The sequence below is a fragment of the Peromyscus californicus genome, unplaced genomic scaffold, assembly GCF_007827085.1.
Source record: "Peromyscus californicus insignis strain IS unplaced genomic scaffold, ASM782708v3 Scaffold_7__1_contigs__length_154581171, whole genome shotgun sequence".
NCBI classification, from domain to species: domain Eukaryota; kingdom Metazoa; phylum Chordata; class Mammalia; order Rodentia; family Cricetidae; genus Peromyscus; species Peromyscus californicus.
Window position 1 is genome coordinate 88,381,698 of NW_026294595.1, and position 19,284 is coordinate 88,400,981.

At 38.4% G+C, this 19,284-nt stretch overlaps 1 protein-coding gene across 1 annotated transcript in view; it reads right to left on the reverse strand.

Moving 5' to 3' along the window:
* The window catches only part of Aqr (aquarius intron-binding spliceosomal factor), an 80,531-nt gene continuing 61,247 nt past the window's right edge, over nt 1–19,284 (reverse strand). Inside the window, exons 25-35 of the mRNA XM_052723391.1 lie at nt 17,790–17,925; nt 16,550–16,759; nt 14,444–14,581; nt 13,577–13,648; nt 12,201–12,388; nt 11,444–11,615; nt 8,658–8,828; nt 6,798–6,883; nt 4,510–4,684; nt 2,410–2,523; nt 1–577 (exon numbers count right to left, since the gene is read on the reverse strand). Coding sequence (XP_052579351.1) covers nt 266–577; nt 2,410–2,523; nt 4,510–4,684; nt 6,798–6,883; nt 8,658–8,828; nt 11,444–11,615; nt 12,201–12,388; nt 13,577–13,648; nt 14,444–14,581; nt 16,550–16,759; nt 17,790–17,925 — 1,774 coding nt within the window. The 3' untranslated portion in view covers nt 1–265. The remainder of the gene's footprint in view (nt 578–2,409; nt 2,524–4,509; nt 4,685–6,797; nt 6,884–8,657; nt 8,829–11,443; nt 11,616–12,200; nt 12,389–13,576; nt 13,649–14,443; nt 14,582–16,549; nt 16,760–17,789; nt 17,926–19,284) is intronic.

The following is a 19,284-nucleotide window of genomic DNA, read 5'->3' on the forward strand; positions in this document are numbered from 1 at the left end:
TTCCATAGAAAACTCTTTTAATGCAAGTATGTTTACAGATACATTCAGCAATCAAAATTATTTTCTCTTCTGAATGAACAAATGAAAACTGGAGTTGTTTATATTATTTACAAATAAAAAAATATACAAAACAAGGAGACCAGCTAATAAAAATAAGGACGGAACAATAGTTGGTGTCATTAAAGTCATATAGCAAGTGTGAAATACAAAAGGTAACTTTGTGCAGACTTTATAAATGGAATTCCCGGGAAAGGCTTCGGTGAGGCTATTTGGTTTCTGCAGGGATGGAAGCAGGATCTGCTAGGGTGGCAGCTTCTGCTGCTGCAGAGGCAGGCTCAGCTGCAGAAGCAGTATCGCCCTGGGCAGAGACATCTTCCATCTCACTGGAGGCTGCCTCAGTCTGACTGGAGCACGCAGGCTGAGAGGGTGGGGACTCTTGACTCAAGCTGGCTTCGGATGGACTGGGGATGAGGTTAGCTTGAGCAGCCATGGCTTCTTCTTCTGCTTCCATTTCTGTCTCTTGACTCTGAACTTCCTCACCTTCTTCCACCATTGCAGGTGGAAGTTGTAAGAAAGTCTAATAAAAAACACCACATGAACGTGACTGTCAAGAACACTAGCTTATAAAGCTGAGCAAGCTCTCACAGTACATCATTTTCTTAACACACTGCTTCTGCTACAGTTTTTTAAACACTGCTAGCCATTTGATACAACCATTTGACACTTTTGAACAATGACCTTGATTCTGCTAATGGGAAAGAATACATCTATGTGTCACATAGAAGTAAAAACCAACATGAAAAGTTATGAGAGTTTTAATCAAAGGAATTTTTGATAATCTTCTAAGAAAGCACAGTGGTTGGTTAGAATGGACTGCCACATCAACCTGAGGTCCACCTTCACTGGAGGAGTCTATGAGGAAAACCACTTTTTAAGACCAGGACGTGGTGGGGAGGGAAGGAAGGGCCGAGCTCCAGCTCCCACCTTGCTCATCTGGGAGAGCAGAAGAGCCGTCTACGCCTAGCCTTTCTCAATGCCTTGTTCATCTGGGAGAGCAGAAGAGCCGTCTACGCCTAGCCTTTCTCAATGCCTTGTTCATCTGGGAGAGCAGAAGAGCCGTCTACGCCTAGCCTTTCTCAATGCCTTGGCAGCCTGGAGCGAGCGAACACCATAGATTCTTTCCTCCTAGATTTTGTTTAGCTAGTCAGAAATTTGAAAACATTTTAAAAGTACCACTCAATAGCAATGGACACTCAGGGCAGAGCTAAGAGATGGAGGTATATAATGTTCATAAAAGAGACAGACTTGAAACTGGTAAGGTACTAACTTCCCCAAATTCACCCTGAATAATTTCTCTCCTGGAGACATTATTTCAATTACAGTGGGCTTTTATAGGGCTAGAAATTGGCTGGCTGAGTCTAGGTAAAATAGGTCATTTTTGAAAAAGAATGAAACTAAAATATTCATTTTGTCTAATTTTAAGATCTGCTTACTCTAAGGTACTGTAATCCGGGTAGTACAGTGACGGTGATGGGATGGACAGACATACTGAACAGAGGACTCAAGTGGAATCCAGAAAGAACACTCATGTAGACACTCCATTATTTTGGGTTTATTATTATTATTTTGACTAAGCTCACAAGTAGTAGTTCAAAAGAGAATAAAATAGTCTACTGAGGAAATGGCAGTAAAACTACAGAATATCCACATATGGATGAACAAACACAATACTGCATGGAACCTTGCCGGAAATGAACTCAAAATCTAGCCTACTTGTAAACACCACAACCCGAACTGTAACTGGTAGAGGGCAGTCTTTGTCAACTGGGCGAAAGTATGTATTTTTAGGAATACAAGAATAAATTATAGTAAAGTAATTTTATGTATTAGATATCAAAATTCAAAACTCTACTAAAAGCTGTTTTAAAAAGAAAAAAATTTATAAAAACATGTGTTTGATAAGGGACCTGTAGCTGGAAGAAAGGAAACCTCTGAAAGCTCATTACAATAATACATGTGAACAGATTCATCCTGAAAGAGGATATGTAGGGGGCTAATAACAATACAAAATGATGCTCAAATGAAGAAAATGAATTCTAAAAGACAACAACACCCCCCTCCCCCCAAAAAAATCTTAAGCCATACTGAGCTCACTATATTCCTAAAGTATGTTCATTATCTATATTAAGCTGATAGTTTTAGGAGTACATACAGACATGATAAATACAGAATGCATCAAATAGCACATTTTGAGCAAGTTACTTGGTGCCAGTTTGTATCTACAGAAAGGTATTAAAATATGAATGCTACACGAATAACAATGTCTGACTGTAGACTCTCCATAACAAATTAGTTTTAAGACTCACTCCACAGTTAGAGAAATGAAGTGTCAACCCTGAGCAAACTCACCTGATGATAATGATGGGTAGTCTGTATCAAATGCATGTACATATTGTACACAAAGTTCGCCATCTGGGGCATATTCTTTATTACCTGTATTTCATGAGGTGGTCTTTCTCCATTCTATAAGGAAGCAAAAAGAGAGTGAAGAATCTACTGAAAAAAACCCCAGAACCTATCATTTCTATAAAAGCCCGTTTCTGAATCTATAAATACCACGAAAGTATGGAGGACATGAAATTCCAAAGTCAGAGTCCAGAAAGCACGTCATGAAAATTCAGAAAAATGAAAGACAACAGAGCTGAGAGTCATAAGTTTTAATACAACTTTGGGCTGATAAGTAAAATAAGAATTTCAGGATGTGAATTAATATCAAAGAATCATTAAGATAAAAACCTCATGAATAGAGGAAATAAATCAACATGGTCTAAAACAGTGATTCTCAACCTTCCTAATGCTGCAACCTTTTAATATAGTTCCTCATGTTGTGGTAACCCCCAACCATAAAATTATTTTCATTGCCACTTCATAATTGTAATTTTGCTACTGTTATGAATCATAATGTAAATATTTGATATGCAGGATATCTGACATGTGATCCCAAAGGGTCACGACCCACAGGTTGAGCACCACTGGTCTAAAAGCAACAATTTCTGTTACTGTCTAGAATCCAGAGAGAATCTACAATTGTTTCAGAATGAAAATATTAGAACTACTTTTCCTCTTTTTTTCTGAAGTAAAAGATGTGAACATTTATTATTACTATATGTAGCCTGTCAGCCATGGAAGTGATAAATCCCTGTTTTGAAGCTCTGCAGCATCTGTCAGGTTCTACTGAGACACTGTCACAGTGCAAACCCCTTCCCTGCAGCAGCCCGAAAGCTAGCTTCTGCAAGTCTGAAGTGAGATGAGGGGACTTTCATGAAGCAGTTTCTGAGAAAGATCACTCTAGCAGTAAAGCAACTGCACAACAGATCTGCCTGTCTCCTTCAGCACCTTAGAAGACTGCTAACTTTCCTATTTGTAATCATTGATCATGTGCCAAGTCTTATTGTTGCTTACTGTGGGGATTAATGTGGAAATCTGTGACTGTAAAAACAAGTTTTCCAGGAAAAAAGGATCCTACCTTACAGTAGCAAGCACACAATAGCAAGTCTATAAAGGAGCCAAGTGTAGAAATGTGGGCGGCTATCCAGGCGGTACTCAGGGCTTTTGTGACGCTACCACCCCCAACCACCCCTCAACCCTTCCTCCAATTTTCTCAGAGCAGCATTTCTTAAAAACAAAACAAATAAGCAAGCAAACAGAAAAGTCTTTAAAGAGAAGTGGTAAACATTACCAAAAAACAAACACACTAAACTTATTTTGTTTGTTTTAGGGAAGTGAAAAATAAGAAGTTTATTGAGTATATTTAAGACAATTTTATTTAAAATTTAATGGACCTCTGGCACATTTCATTACATGAAAAACAAAAACCTCAAGTCTGTAGCATGCTCTAAGAAAATAAAGTAGCAGTAAGAGTATAAGCAGGGATCTGTGCCTTTGTGTGCAAGAATGTAAGTAGGGATGAACTAACTGCATTATACTTCATCCTACAGAGGAAGAGCAGTGGGAAAGGGGGAGAGGAGACGGTTAAGCTGTCTGTGTTTTCCTGCCCCACCACCCCAGAATGCAAACTCTGTAAGAACTTAACTAGATTACTCTGATAAGTGACAACTGATGACGAGAGGAGGTGTCGTGAGGTGATCAGAACAGGAATTCTCGAGTCAGACTGTCTGTTTTCAAATTCTGGCTCCTCCACCCACCTGATGTTTGGCAAACTATTTAACTTCTCTTACCCTCAGCTTCTGTACATGTACAATTAGCATAATAGGAAAGCCTCCTGAGCAGATGTGCTACTGAGATCAAATGAGACAACGAATGTATGGAGTTAACTCCCGATACGTAGTAAGTTTCAGTGTTAGCAGATACTATTTTTATATAATTCAGTTCTTTGGTGTAAGGAGCATTTCATATCAGTGATTGGGTATTTTCACTAAAGTGGTCACTATAAGAGAACCCAGTGTCCCACTTGGGACATATTGCTCTACACAGTGACGAAAGGCCTACCTTTCTGGAGGTTGGGAAAGGCTCTGTTGGAATGATATGCAAATGCAGCGGGCGAGCAGTGAGCTGACTGAAAGCAGGAGTCAGCTCAAAACAATTCTGGAATAAGGATACTCTAGCGAAGATATAAAGGCCAAGCCTGGCTCTTGACATGGCTACCACCAAGCGACGGACATCCCTTTAGGAAACAAAATAATTAGCATAGTTTGAAATGAATAATGTATGTATGCATCCCTCTTTTCCTTGTTTTACATAATCCCCTAAATAGTCTCAGTATAAGCTATTGCAATAAAAACCTTAAGGATTTAATAGATGTAAAGCAAATCAATGTATGTGATCAGTAAACCCAGTAAGCAAACGCTTCATTGATAACATCTTGCTAGTTAATGTGTGTGTGCACGTATGAGAGACAAAATAACCAATGTACTGGTTTAAAAGATCCAAGTAGCTCTACCAGAATCCTAGAGGAGTCAGGTGACAGTCACCAAATACTGCATCACTATCACTATGACAACCACCTTCTTTCACTTTTCTGCCTAGCAAATTCCCAGGCTCTATCAAGATAAAATTTTCCTTCCTAGAAAATTTACTAGTTTTACCTTAGAGTAGTAATTCTTTTTGCCTCTCTTCACATTCCTAACATAGAGTTACTCAGAGATCTCAACACTGGTAAGGGCTAGAACTCCTTAGTAGGCGTTCTTTCACAGAAATAGAAAGGAAAATGTAAGCAATGTTGTCTAGGAAAAAATGGAGTGTTGGAGGAAGGAAGCAGCTTAAACTGCTTTTGAGGAATCACTCTATTACTGTGCTCGGTTTCCTTGTCACATCCAGGAGGCTCTACTCTGGATACATGCAAATACACTGTCCAGGTCCTTCTGTGAGAACGTTTACTGTAGTCTTTGGGACTGTAGTGGCTAAGAGGCTTTTACAAGTGTCATCTCCACAGCACTTGAGAATGGAATTGAAATTTGGGGCATATTCAAGCAAAGGAATCTTCCCAGTTATTTGAATGTGTCCCACACTGGTCCCCAAACTCCTCAAGGGTGGAGATCATGAAAGCTAAATTTATTCCTATATATCCAGAAGCTAGTACACTGCCAAATAACAGATGGATAAAGGTGTTTTTAATCAGAAAATGTGGAGATGTGTGGCAAGACTGAGACCACCTTCTTTTTAAATCCTCCATTCATAATCATTTTTAGTTTTCAGAAAATTAGGCAGAGATCCCTATGGAATTCAAGTTACTGAATTTTTAAAAACAGGTTTATTTTTATTGTACATGTATAGGTGTTTTGTCTGCATGTATCTAAGTGCAGGACAGGTACCCACAGAAGAAGAGAAGGACACAGCATTTACATAGTCACACTTGAAGCTAAGAGGTCTTAGGTCAACAAAGATGGCCATTCAGACAGTAGTTATGCCAGTTAGAAAAAAAAAAAAAAACAACAAACTGTTTTCAGAAAAGACCTAACTAACTCTATGCTTGATACTTCAATAAGCAAAAATAAGCCAACTTTAACGCTATCACTTTGTAACAGTTTCTTAAAACATTGTCTTTGCTTACTCTTCCATAAAGATTAGCAGCCTAATAGACTCTGACCTAAGACTGAAAGAGATCTGGACTTAATGACAATTTACGAGAGCTTGGAGAACCTTCTCTTTATACTCATCGAATAAATTAAGACAATGAACTCCAGCTCTCCTGAGTTTTGCTAGTAAGTCACATGAGATGAAGATTTATATAAAACCAAATGGCTGCTTTGTAATAAGAAGATATTACTCCCATAAATCTCTAATACATAAATACATCACAAAATGATAAAAATAGGTTATTGTTTGTTTGGATCATTCTTAATCCTGGGAGAACAAATGGCTCCTTTATCCTCTCATGAAGCTGAAAGATGGTATGGAGAGAAAAACCAGAAAAAGCCTTATGCACTGAAAACAAAATGCTCCTGAAGAGGCTCCCTGCCACGTTAGCTTCTTTGGTTCCTGATGCTGTTCCTAACAGATCCAAGACTATTAAGACCCTACGGTAAAAATCCTCTGCATGCAAATGATGAGGAAGAAGCAACAATTGCTACGGCGTTATGAGGTCAACAGTCAGCAGTAACAGCACTGATAAACTACATAAGGGGCCTGATGTTATTCTGACAGGAAGTCCTACAAGCTGCCATAATGATTAATTATAGCAAGTAATTGAACACATTTAGAACTACTTTCTCACTGAAGCTCAGAACTGCAACAGACAGTAACCTTGGGTAAGAGTTTGGAGTTTGAACCTCACGCACCTCAAATGGCCCACAGCCCTGGTCCGCACTAGAGAAAGGAGGATGTAATCATTCTGTTGACCTTGGAATCTATCAACAGTTGTCACCTAGGAAGAAAAGGTGGGGAATGTGTTATCTTTTCAAAAGTACAGCAAGGCACAGTCTACACAAAATGCTAGAAACAAGCAGCTTATCTTTAAGTTATCTCAGAAGACACCTAATCCTATCAGTTCTCACTTGGAATTTCAAGAACAAGTCAGTGAGTGCCACTAGAGCATGGTAAGCACCCTGGACCACGTCTTCCCATTACTCACACTCTTGTCTGCAGCACTTGTCTACTATGGCTAACAATTAAAGAACTGTTCTTGGAATCTACAACCTTCCACCATTAGACTGCCAAGCTTCAGAAGGCAGGCTATGTTCAGCTTATTAAGTGGCATCCCAAATACTCAAAAAATATAGCTAAGTATACTCACTTATTATTCAATGTGTGTCCCTAGTATTTGTTCATGGCATTCTTGTCAAAGTGAAAAAAGAAAATCTCCATAGTCTTTTTATTCATTTGGAAAACACACATATGAATAGCGAGGGGGGTTCATCAAGATTCTAGCCACCAACTGTAACTCTTAGGCCTTCATCCCTGCTCTACGAATTCAACAAAGCTTACTTAATCCCCTACACGAATTACCTACCATTCACGGTCCTTCTGATTTTAGGAAGTCTATAAAACACTTCCTTTGGAGTGGATTTCACAGAGGTACAAATTATGTACAATGGTTTTGATAACATATACTCCCACACAGCCACCACCACCACCACAATGCCCATCACCTTGGGCCCCACTGTAAACAAGCAGGAAACTTCACAGCTCCAGGCAGTCTCTGATCTACTTCCCTTATTTTCTGCCAGCTCTGAATAAGCACAGGAATGGAATCATGAAATCTTACACCCAGTTTGTCAATAGCACAAGGCTTGTGTAGCTTCTCTGTGTGGTACCTAAGATGCTCACTCTGTCCTGCTGCTGAGCAGCCAGGCTCCCATTAATGAATGTGCTTGTTAAAGGACATCTGAGTTGCTTTAACTCTGGGGATAGTTAGAATAAAGCTACATTGGATATTCAAATTTTTTCTTTGTGGACATGTTTTCATTGCAGAAAGGGAACTGCAGGGCTATGTTAAATGTATCCTTAACTTGTTAAACTGTCAAAGTACTTTCCAAAGTTTCTGAATCAATTTATACACTCATCAGCAAGGTCCCAGTGCCCAAGTTCCAGCTGCTCCATCGCCTCACACTATCAGCTTTTACAATTTTAACCATTCTGTTGATGTGTACAAGTACCATATTGTATTCTTAAAAATTTAATTTAATTTTATTCAGACTCATGCAGCCCAAGCTACAAATCTGATATATAACTGGGGATGGCCTTGAAGTTCTGATCCTCTTGCCTCTACCTCACCAGTTGGGATTACAGTATGGAACCCAGGGCTTCATGAATCCTTGGCAAGCACTCTACAGACTGAACTGCATTCTCTGATCCCTTACCGTGTTTTCATTTATATCTTCCTGACAGTTAATGATGGTAAAGACAACTAATTACGGGCAGGGATGCTTTAGTGGCTATTTGGAGGTCTTGTATGAAATCTGTCCTGTTCACTTGTCCATTTTATATTAGTCTCTCTTATTTAAAATGACTTTTATTAGAATTGACATTTTGAAGCAAGTCTTCTTGTGTGTAGACACTATACATGGAAATTCTGTTGCCATCCTGACCTTCTAGAAAGCTTGTCTGTTAGACAAAGTGGAGTAATATAAACAACTTATAATAAATTCAAAGCTTGTCAAAAAGATGAATGTGAAAACATATTACATTCATAAAACTACCTTGTTTGGCCTTCCGATCAATGGATTATTCCCACATCGTCTATTGATGATGTCCCGAATCAGGTGCTTTTGTCCATTGTATGTTGTTAGAATACTGATCTTGTCTGCAGGGTAACCAAGCAAGCACATGTACATGAAGAGTGCTACTACATACTCTGCTTCTCCAAGGTTCTGTAATGCAAGCACAGCCACATTGTACATTAATTCCCCTATGTTTCTACTTTTTAAGAGCTTCAAAAGAGGCTTACCTATCGATCGCCTACTTATTTTGAGCACATTGTAAGTGAAAAGTTAATAACCTAGATAGATAAGTAAATATTTTTGAGAAGTTGAAGGATAGCCTAATTCTAGGTTAATATTGGTAAAACCCTGATGTCTGTAATATACTTGTAACACAGGACATATAGGTTAATATTCCTGGGGCCACAATAATCATGATATATATATAGTCTGTACAACGTACTTATATGTAACGGTAGCTGTGACAACAAATATTAGCATAAAGGGGCAAATGAGCCAAGGAGCCCATACAATGTCCAGTCTAACTGGAGTACGTGTGGCAGTATTACAACTGATTGCACTGTGCACAGCACTTCCCGAGCCCCTCCCACTTCCTGATGTTTCCTGTGAGTTTGTTTCCACTGTCTTCCTTTTGCCACCTGAACTCGACTCATGAAGGTGAGAACATGTGCTCTCAACTGGCAGTCTGGCTTCAGCTGGAAATTCTGGTTAAAGACGGGTGATATGGAGCTCAAAAGCAAGGGCTTTACTGAACCTCCAAGTGAGAAATCTGACCCAGAGCTACTTCATCCAGTTCAGCAGAGACCACGTTCAAGTGTCAGATGAGAAAGTAAAACAAGAACATAAGCACATCATGGGAAGCAAACACCAAGATAAGAGAGAAGCTGGAATCCAGGCAAAGGCAAGAGGAAAATTACTGGATGAACTTCAGAGACACCATTTATATCCAGGTTCCTGGTGACAGACAGTCTCAATTATCTCTTTCATTTAAATTCTCTAGTTCTTTGGAAGACAGGAGACAAAAGAAGCCACATGACTCTGTAAATCTCCATTTTCTATATTGGTAGCAAAACACATTTATCTAAGGATCAGCTCCAATGTAGATAAAAGAACAAACCAGAGACCAAAGAAATGACCTTATGCAATAAATGCTAAGGCTGAATAAAATCTAGTTTTGATTCAGGTATTTTTGGCAAGATTAGTACAGTGAGTTCTCAGTAAATAGAAGCCAATTCTTTATTTATGTGAGCAATGAAGACTGCTTAATTCAGCGCTCTGCTTGAGTCAGATGTGAAGCTAAACAGAAAAACAAGTATATTTTGATGAACATTTTAGAAGCTGGGCCACATAAGTCAAGGTTGCTTCAACTTAGGGACTTTTATTCATTTTTCCATTTATTCTCTCAGATGCTAATTTTTTAAAATGTATTGTTTACATGCACATTGATCATATTTGGGGGGATAAAGTTTTTAATACTTCAGAAATACATTTAACTAATAGCAATCATCATTTGAGAATACCCTTATTTCTCGATACACTGAAAACTCACACAGAGATAGAATTAACAAGTAAGGAAACAGATGAGTACCTTGGATAACGTTTTAGATCAATACCATTAGGTAGCTCAGGCAAGGACTCGGAACCACTTTGCAATAAAGTTATCAGGAGACACCAATCACCTCCTGAACTCCTTCAAAGGTGGAGATCAGGAAACATGTTTCTACTTTGAATATGGCTCTAAACGTGGTATCATTTAAAGGTCACATTTGTTCCTAAGCTTTAAGTATATGAGAGAGTGACTTTAGTATTCCTAATGTGTAGAAAACGAAAAATTTAATCTGATAACTGTTTAAATTATTTATTTCCAAACTAATTTGTAGTGAAAATATTTCAGTATGTTAAGTCTTTATAAACTCATCCAACTTCTTAAGAATTACCTAGAGCAAGAATAGTATTTTTAATACATATGACAATTTATGCACCAAATTATTTTCCTACTAGAATTGCAAAATCAAGTACTGTCTGACTTAGTGATTTATTACTGTTAGGTATTTACTCATTTATTTCTAGGTAAAGTGTTTCTCTTCATTGCATTTTCTGCTGGTGTAATATTTTTAAAGGTTTATTTTTATTTTATGTATGTATTTTGCTTGCATGTATGCTCTCTCTCTCTCTCCCCTCTCTCTCTCTCTCTCTCTCTCTCTCTCTCTCTCTCTGTGCACATGCACGTGCACACTACCCATAGATGCCAGAAGAAGGCACCTACCCCCTGGAACTGGAGTTATGGACCACTGTTAACTTGCCCTATGGATGCTGGGAAGCAAAACTTGGTCTTCTCCAAGATCAGCAGGTTCTCCTAACTGCTGAGCCATCTCTCCAACTCCCAGAGTATTTTTTTTTAAAAGCAACTGAGTTTTCTATACAAATTTTAGATAGAATTTTCAATATATTGTTTTAATTTACATATTTATTTTTTCTCAAATCAATTAAAATTTTTCTGTATTATTTTTGGTTTGTTAACAAGGAGGCCCTTTCTTACAACATCACTATATACTTGTCAATATTTGCTTTTAGTACTTTCTACTGAGTTTTTAGTTATTCTTTGTATATCTTCGATCCATCTGAAACTGACTGCTTTTGTGTGGTAAGGTGAGGCTGCAACCTTTCTTTTTCTCAATAGCTGGCCACATGGTACAGTACTGCTGAACCTCATGGCACTTCAGCCAGGCAAATGCAAGATAAGCCCCAGTGCCATGCTGTGTTACCTGATAGAAGTAAGGGTTAGGTTCCGATTCTCCCACTCCCTGAAAGTCTTCCACATTGATGAGCTGGAAGTCATAGAGCAGGCCAGCATTGGCTGTGCTGAACTCTGGCAGAAGCTGCACATGGGGCAAGTTGCCTAAGTTCTTGTAGCGCCAGTTGTAGAGGTTACACAAGCTGTCCCAAGACAAAGCCCCAAACACAAAAGATTAGCAAGGTGGGACCCTTCAGTATACAAAAGGACATTTTAAGGAACCACATTTTCTAGTTGCCAAGTTTGCTCATCTTTTAGCAACAACATTTTGGCAACTTTTGGCTATTTGTTCCAAGTAAGCAGGAGTCAAAGGAATGAAGATGTTACAAAAACGACAGCTCTCCTGTTCTCCTGTGTAAACACTGTTGCTATGTCATAAACTACAAAGCCTGGAAGGCCTGGATGTGGGGACACAGGGAGGACCTGTGAGGTGGCTGGCACTACTTATGAAGTTAAGAAGCAGTGTTTTACTCTTGTTACTTTTGCTTTAGATTTGATAATCACATTAAGGCCATGTATTTGGAGACAGGATGGAATGAAGCTTTTCTGTCCTTAGTATCAATTTAATGAACAAAACAACTCATTTGGTCAACGTATACCTTATATAAGGGGCAATAAACATGGTTTCAGATTGGTAGAGGGCAGGTTCCTAGGTCTTAGAGGAGGCTAAACTTTATGTAAAAGATGTTTCAGGGAACCTATATCCTTAACTAGAAGTGACTCTTCACCTTGCCCTGGCTCTCCCTTGAGCATCGAGGTCCACAGTAGGAACCCCAACCCGGACAAAGCGAGTGAAAAGAGATTGCTCCATATTTGAATACTTCTGAAAGGCCATGTTCTTAATGACTGGAGGTAACTGGTGGTGATCACCAATCATAATCCATCGTTTCAATCGGCTAAATCCATCTTGAGGATTCTAGAAATGAAAATTGAAGAAATACCAACATACTGTAATTAATACATCACTGACAGGTTTCTAGCTTACCAAACACAAGGCTTGTTCATCAGATGACTTCATTAATTTACAAATTCTCAAGCCCCACCAGCTCCATAAAGGGGCCCAGCAAATTCACAAGATGAGTTAGTTGGCAAGAAGCAAGGGGGAACCGGTGCTCTTGACGGACGGTAAGCAAGAGTGTGTGAAGGTCTGAGAAGGTCTTCAACAGGGTAATGAGAAGACAACGTGAAGGTTAAGGTCAGCGGTAAGCAAAACAGAAATAAGGAGAAACATGCCCAGAAACAGAAGTGGAAAGATGTCAAAGTGAACACCCAGTATCAAAAGTATGCCAAAAAGTTTTGAAAACATTAAGAGTAAAAACCATATTATTAATAGCTTCGTATACTGCTAACTTCAATTTCTTTCTCTACATGTCCCCCTGTTCCTGGAAATATGTCCTCCATTGGATATAATAAACATTAAGTTTTATATGATAGCTTATAAAAGCAATTTTGATAACTAAATTTATCTGTAAATTAAGCGGTCTCTATAGTCTTATGTTGGTAATTACACATTCTGTTTTAACACTTCAATAATAAAGAATATTGTATAACAAGAAACATTTTTAAAATAACACTACTTGGTTTTAAATTTAGGCATACAATTAAGAAAAGCAATATATCCAGAAAACACCAGAAACAACCGTAGAAACAATTCTAACAAAAGAAAAGACAAGTAACTAATCTTCTCTCCAAATTACATAATAATATAATTTTCTTGATTAAAATTCATCTTTTAAAAACTATGTTGTTACACATACATACACCATGGATATTTTTTATTTTTATTGGTTTTTGGACTGTCTTGGAATTCACTATGTAGACCAGGTTGGCCTCAAACTCAGAGATCTGTCTGCCTCTACCTCCCAAGTGCTGGGGTTAAAGGTGTGAGCCACTATGCCTGGCTTACACCATGGATTTTTAAAAAGTCTCTCAAAGGGAATAAAAAGCCAGGAGTAGATTAAAGGGAGAGTTTACAGGATGAAAATGGAACAACAAATAAAGTGAAATCAGGGAGAGCATGGAACCATGACAATCAGCGTCCTAAGTACAGCTTTCCAATGCCCATGAATTCCTAAAAATCTGTCTTGGACCTTTATTTCTTTACCTGTAGAAGAAGAGGTATAAAGGTTTCTATCTCCAGAATCTGAGCAGCCTCTTCCATTAAAATGTTGTCATACTGAAACAGAAAATCTTGTCAAATGGTAGCTGAAAATCCAAGCAGTTACCACCATAAGCCTAACAATGGTCAAAAAGCCTTAGTAATTTCAAATTAAAACAGCAATGTATAAATTATGCAATCAAGTTCACAGCCTGACTATTCTTCAATCGTCCTTAACCTCAGAGGGTTAAGGTTTGCAGATCCGTATTCAAGTGAGAGTTTTGGTTAGTACTGCTAACAGTGACAAAAACTCTGAAAATTCAAATTTATTACTCAGTTGTTACATTCTACTTTAACTGCGTCATAAACACCACATGCTCTTCATATTTATCATACCGTAAGTTATTTTAATATCTCATCTGACAGTATAAATGAAATCATTCTACTCTGAACAGACAATGGGGACTGGATGCATGTTTACTATATGAATAATGTTTGTAGATAAATGTCTCTGGTGAAAAGGATTTTTGAAATACTACTTTCATAGCTTTCAAATCTGTTTAAATATATATTTTTTTAAAATAAGTGATACTCAGTAAAACTGAAAACTTAACTATGATAACCTGGTTAGACAGTCAAATGATTGATGCTAATTGGTAGACAAATTACTCAAATATTAAGTTAGATTTAGCTTCATTAATCATATAAATGTTATATTACCACATACTTTTAAAAAAGAGCTTTAAAACAATACAAATGAGACCTTTTATAAGTGAACAAATCCCCAAAGAAAGAAGTTTAGATCATCACAAAAAGAAAAGAGTGAGGGAACAAAGACCCAGTGAGAAGATGAGCTAGGATGGAAGTCTTTACCTTGAAACCCAACTTCACCAAGTCATGTCGTTTCAAGGCAGCATGAGTACAGGTCATAGCAATGATTTTGGCTTCCTTCACCAAAAGGTATTTAGATCTGTCCAGTCCACTGCGAAGCAGTTCTGAGGCTCTGAATTCCTATGGAGTGAGCACCAGCAAGAGACAATTTTAGGACAACAGTTCATGTGTATACAACCACAACCCACCTAATCAGACAGTTCTTGAGATGTTACTAATATAATACATAAATATATTATAAACCAAGCCTAATAAACCAAAATAAAATAATAAGCCTAATGAGTTATAATTCCTTTTGTTATTTGGATGCTGTTTGAGTTCAAGTAAGAGTTGATACTCAAGCTATAATTTGGGCCTTTTTGCATATAAACTATTTACATTATAAAAAGAGCACTGGTAAAATATCAATTACCAGTGTGCCTGTATTATTCAAAGTCCCTCTACGAAAAGAAAAACTATCTCATATATTCCCACCAAACAGCAAACAGCTGGTTACCCAGGTGACAAAAGACTAAGAAGTCAGTCAGGGGGTGAATTAACCTAGAGACTGGCAGCAGCAGGAAAGTCACTGTCACTCCTGGATTAGGAAGGATAAAAGGAGAAGCGGTGTTGTCAGAGCCCAGCGGCTTGGGCTAGCCCAGCGGCCTGGGCTACCCCACCAGTTGGAACTGTAGTGGGCCAGTCTAACAGAAACTGGAGTAACAGGAAGTCAAACCCAAGCAGAGGGAACTGAGGTCAGAAACTCTGGACTGTCTCTTCTCAACTCCTACCACCTCTCTCAGGATATGGCTGAATCTAGCTAAAAGGCAGCTGACATAGAATGCAGGGTCATTCAATCTGCAAGGATCAGTCTGAAGCTCAGCTGTGGCAGAGGACGGACAGGTACAACAGGACCAGGTTTCACCAGACTTCAACATTACACACATCTACTTCAATTTTTAAATAGTTTCTCAAATAATTTCAGCATTACTGATTCAGGTGAGGTGCCCTGTACACCCTTCTCTGCACTCCCTCAAGAAGGCAGCTGCTACTGTGCATTGAACATATTTTTATCCTATGATGTTGTGTTTATGTAATAGCACTATAATTTTCAGGTGTAAATTGTTATTATCCTATATCTCCATCTACCTACTCACAAGTATCAATATTTACTAAATACTAACTATGTGCCAGATAATAGGAAACGGGGTGGAAGCATATTTAGAAGACAGAAGACACAAAGTCCCTCTTCTTTGTACTTGGAGTGACACCTTCTAGATGTTCTTACTAAGGAAACAAGCTTGAAGATGACTGCTTAAAAGACCACTGCAAGGAGTGTTTGTCATAGGGCTCCCCAAAAAAGGGGATACAGCTGGCTCCCAGGTCCCAGTCTTCTGTCTCCTGTGTGTAATGATGGTCCTTATTTCACTTTCACATCAGGATAAGGCATCCTGGCTAATACAGGAACTTTATTTTGTGTCTGCTGATCAAGAGGCACGAGGAACTAATAAATGGCGTGTCTCAAATTCCTATTCAAAGGACTACTACTGTTAAGTTTCCTGATGGAGGGCTGTGGTATCAGTAGCTCAGCTGGCGGAGCGCTGGCCAACTGTGTACAAAGCCTGTTCGCTGTGGTGGTGCACATCTGCAATTCCACTACTCAAGAGATAGAGGAGAATCAGAAACTTAGGTAATCTTCAGCTACATAGTGAATTTGAGATGAAAAAGAAAACGACTTCTATCGGAAACACTACTTTCTTAAATACTAGTAGAATAAGATATAACTCATTTAACTCTTGCTTATTTCTTAACTAAAACTCTACTTGGCTCAGTGTGACAGTACATGTCAGGACTTGGAAGGCAGAGGCAGGAAAATTTCTGTGAGTTTAGGCTAACTTGGGTATATTTATATAGAATATTCCATGCCAGCCAGGGCCTACATAGCAATCTCTCTCTCACACACACACATATACACACACAGTAAATATTTAAAAAACTTTTGCTTAAACTAACAATTTGGTTTGCAATATCTGACTATTTAATTTACCTCATTAAAGAGATAAACCACAAACTTTTAAAAGAGCATTAAAACAAGCTGAGAAACCTTACTTCAAGCTGAGTGAAAATTTTCTTAATATGCCTGAAGCACCCTTCAGCAACTTCCATGTCTTCTTCATAAGATCTGCCTTTAAAGATGGGCTGAGGAGCGTTGGCAAAGTACTCATGGAATGGGAAGAAAGTGGCGACTTCTGCAGCATCTGGCGAGCTGCTCCCTGTGTTTTTAACTCTACTGATGTATTCTTCCCAACGTGACATCACCTGTAGGAAAAACCCGCGTTGTACTTTGCCGGCCAGATTATGCATTAAGTAAAGAAAATGAATCTAGTGAAAACTAACTCAACAGTCTGAATGTAAAGTAGACTGCTTTGCAAGACAGTGTATGTCTTGTTTGTTTCACAAAACCCATAAAATCTCATTTTAAATGCACTCAAGTGTTTTGTGCAGCCACTAGTGAGATTAAGACCATTCTCTCATATTTATAAAAACTTTCAATGTTATAACATTTCTAAAATACACAAACAGCATACTACAATGAGAACAAGTAACATAAAACCGGCACTATTTGATTATGTCTTAATTCACTTGGAATTATTAGTAATGGAAATGACTTACCGTTTATTCATTTATGTGGTTTTCTATTTCTCAATGGTTTTCCTGCTCAGAAAATTAATCTTAACAAAATCACAGCCTTAAATTGAAATCAATTAGTCTAAGAGATACTTTATTTCTGGGTATGAGAAAGAACAATATGCTTTCCCTTGCTAGCTAATAAAAGACATAATGAGATTATGTCTTTTATACTTTATACTTCGCTATGAACTGGGTAGGTAGAATATTTAGTTACATTATTTAGTGAGGTAGAGAGAAAATGAGAATAGCAAAAAAGAGGGAAAATGAGTTCAAATGTAGCAATATCAGCTTTAATTCAGAGGTGCTTATAAAGAAAACTGAACCATAAAATTTGAAAACACAGGTGAGATGGCTCAGGGTAAAAGTGCTTGTTACCAAGCCTACAATCTGAGCTTGATCTCTGGAGTCCACAATGTGAGAGGAGAGAACCAACTCCTCCACAAAACTGTCCTCTGCACACACAAAAGAAACAAGCAAATGCTTAAAAAAAAAAAAAAAAAAGTAATAATAAAAACACAGAGTGTTCCTAGTAGTTTTGGAAATGCCATATATTTTAAAGTACTAAAATAACAAGAATAACATTTCAAAAGAAGTCTCTAGAACTCAGAGCACTTTCTACTTGAGACAATAACTATGAAGTCCAGCCCTTAGGTCCTACCTGGTATAAGAAGAAATAGCCTGCAGTTTCACAGGTATATGAAGCATCTCCTGGAACCCCCAGACTCTTCTGTAATCGTTTGACTTCTTCTAAAAGCTCTATCCTTCGAGCCAGGACATAATTAACTCTTCCATACCTAGAATTATCAGACAGGTAAGAAGGCAAAACTGTAATGAAGACTGATGAAATCTGTCAACAGAATTCAAGAAACCATTACAGAAACTACAAATGATCAGAGAGAAAGAAAAAAATGAAAGGCCAATTTAACTTATATTTAATTATGAATGGTGGATAAATTAAACTATTAGTGGTTTATCTTGGTCCACACCAGAAGGGAGTTATTTAAAGTATAACCGAAGGTCCAGTACTTATATGCAAACATGTTAACAGTCTGAGTGGAGAAACAAATCAATCAAGCAAGCTATCATTTTTTGTACCTCTACAAAACTTCCACATATGTGATAGTGCATTCTGGAGCAGACCAATAGGCTAGGACAGAGTGGACAGACTGGGGACTTTGAACAGCAGAACTATCCTAAAAGCAGAATGCTTCAGAGACTTTGAAAAGTAATTTAAAAATGCATTCCAGATTATCTATATTTTCTAGCGTATAGTCTGGCACTCAAATCTAGTTGAGTGAGTGAGAACAGAAGTTTGGGAGTACCCTGTCCAAAGACATATGGGAATAAACCTAGTGGAAACAGAATTAGGCCAAGTCTATACACACTCTTTTCACAACACTTCAGTGTCTGAATACGAGTAAGCAGTCTGATCAGTGCTATGGATCATGTGGCAGGCTCGACAAAGGAAGAGCCCGTTTCTGAATTCCTAGGTCTTCCAGTGCACAGAGGCTTACCTGAAGCAGCAAGAAACAGGAACTGGTCTATATTTATATTTCCCTTTCCTTTCTTCTCCTCTCTCCCCGCCTTCCTCCCTCAACTGTGTTTTAGCCTGGGTGGGCAGAAATCTAGTCTCCTCTTTCTCATGTTTTTGTTTGTTGGTTTGTTTTGAGACAGGGTTTCTCTGTGTTGTTTTGGTGCCTGTCCTGGATTTCGCTCTGTAGACCAGGCTGGCCTCGAACTCACAGAGATTCGCCTGGCTCTGCCTCCTGAGTGCTGGGATTAAAGGTGAGCACCACCGCTGCCCAGCTAGTCTCCTCTTTCTGTGCCTCCCCAGTCATGGGGTCACAGGCTCCCATCATTACACCAAGCAAAACAGGGATGTGTGCTCTAAAGAATGAAAAGTTGAAAAAAACCTACACGGATATGTGGATATGATATGTAACTTTTTTGTTTTTGTTTTTGTTTTTCGAGACAGGGTTTCTCTGTGTAGCTTTGCGCCTTTCCTGGAACTCACTTGGTAGCCCAGGCTGGCCTCGAACTCACAGAGATCCGCCTGGCTCTGCCTCCCTGAGTGCTGGGATTAAAGGCGTGTGCCACCACGATATGTAACTTTTTTTTGTTTGCTTATCTATAGTTTAAAATTTTTGGTCACA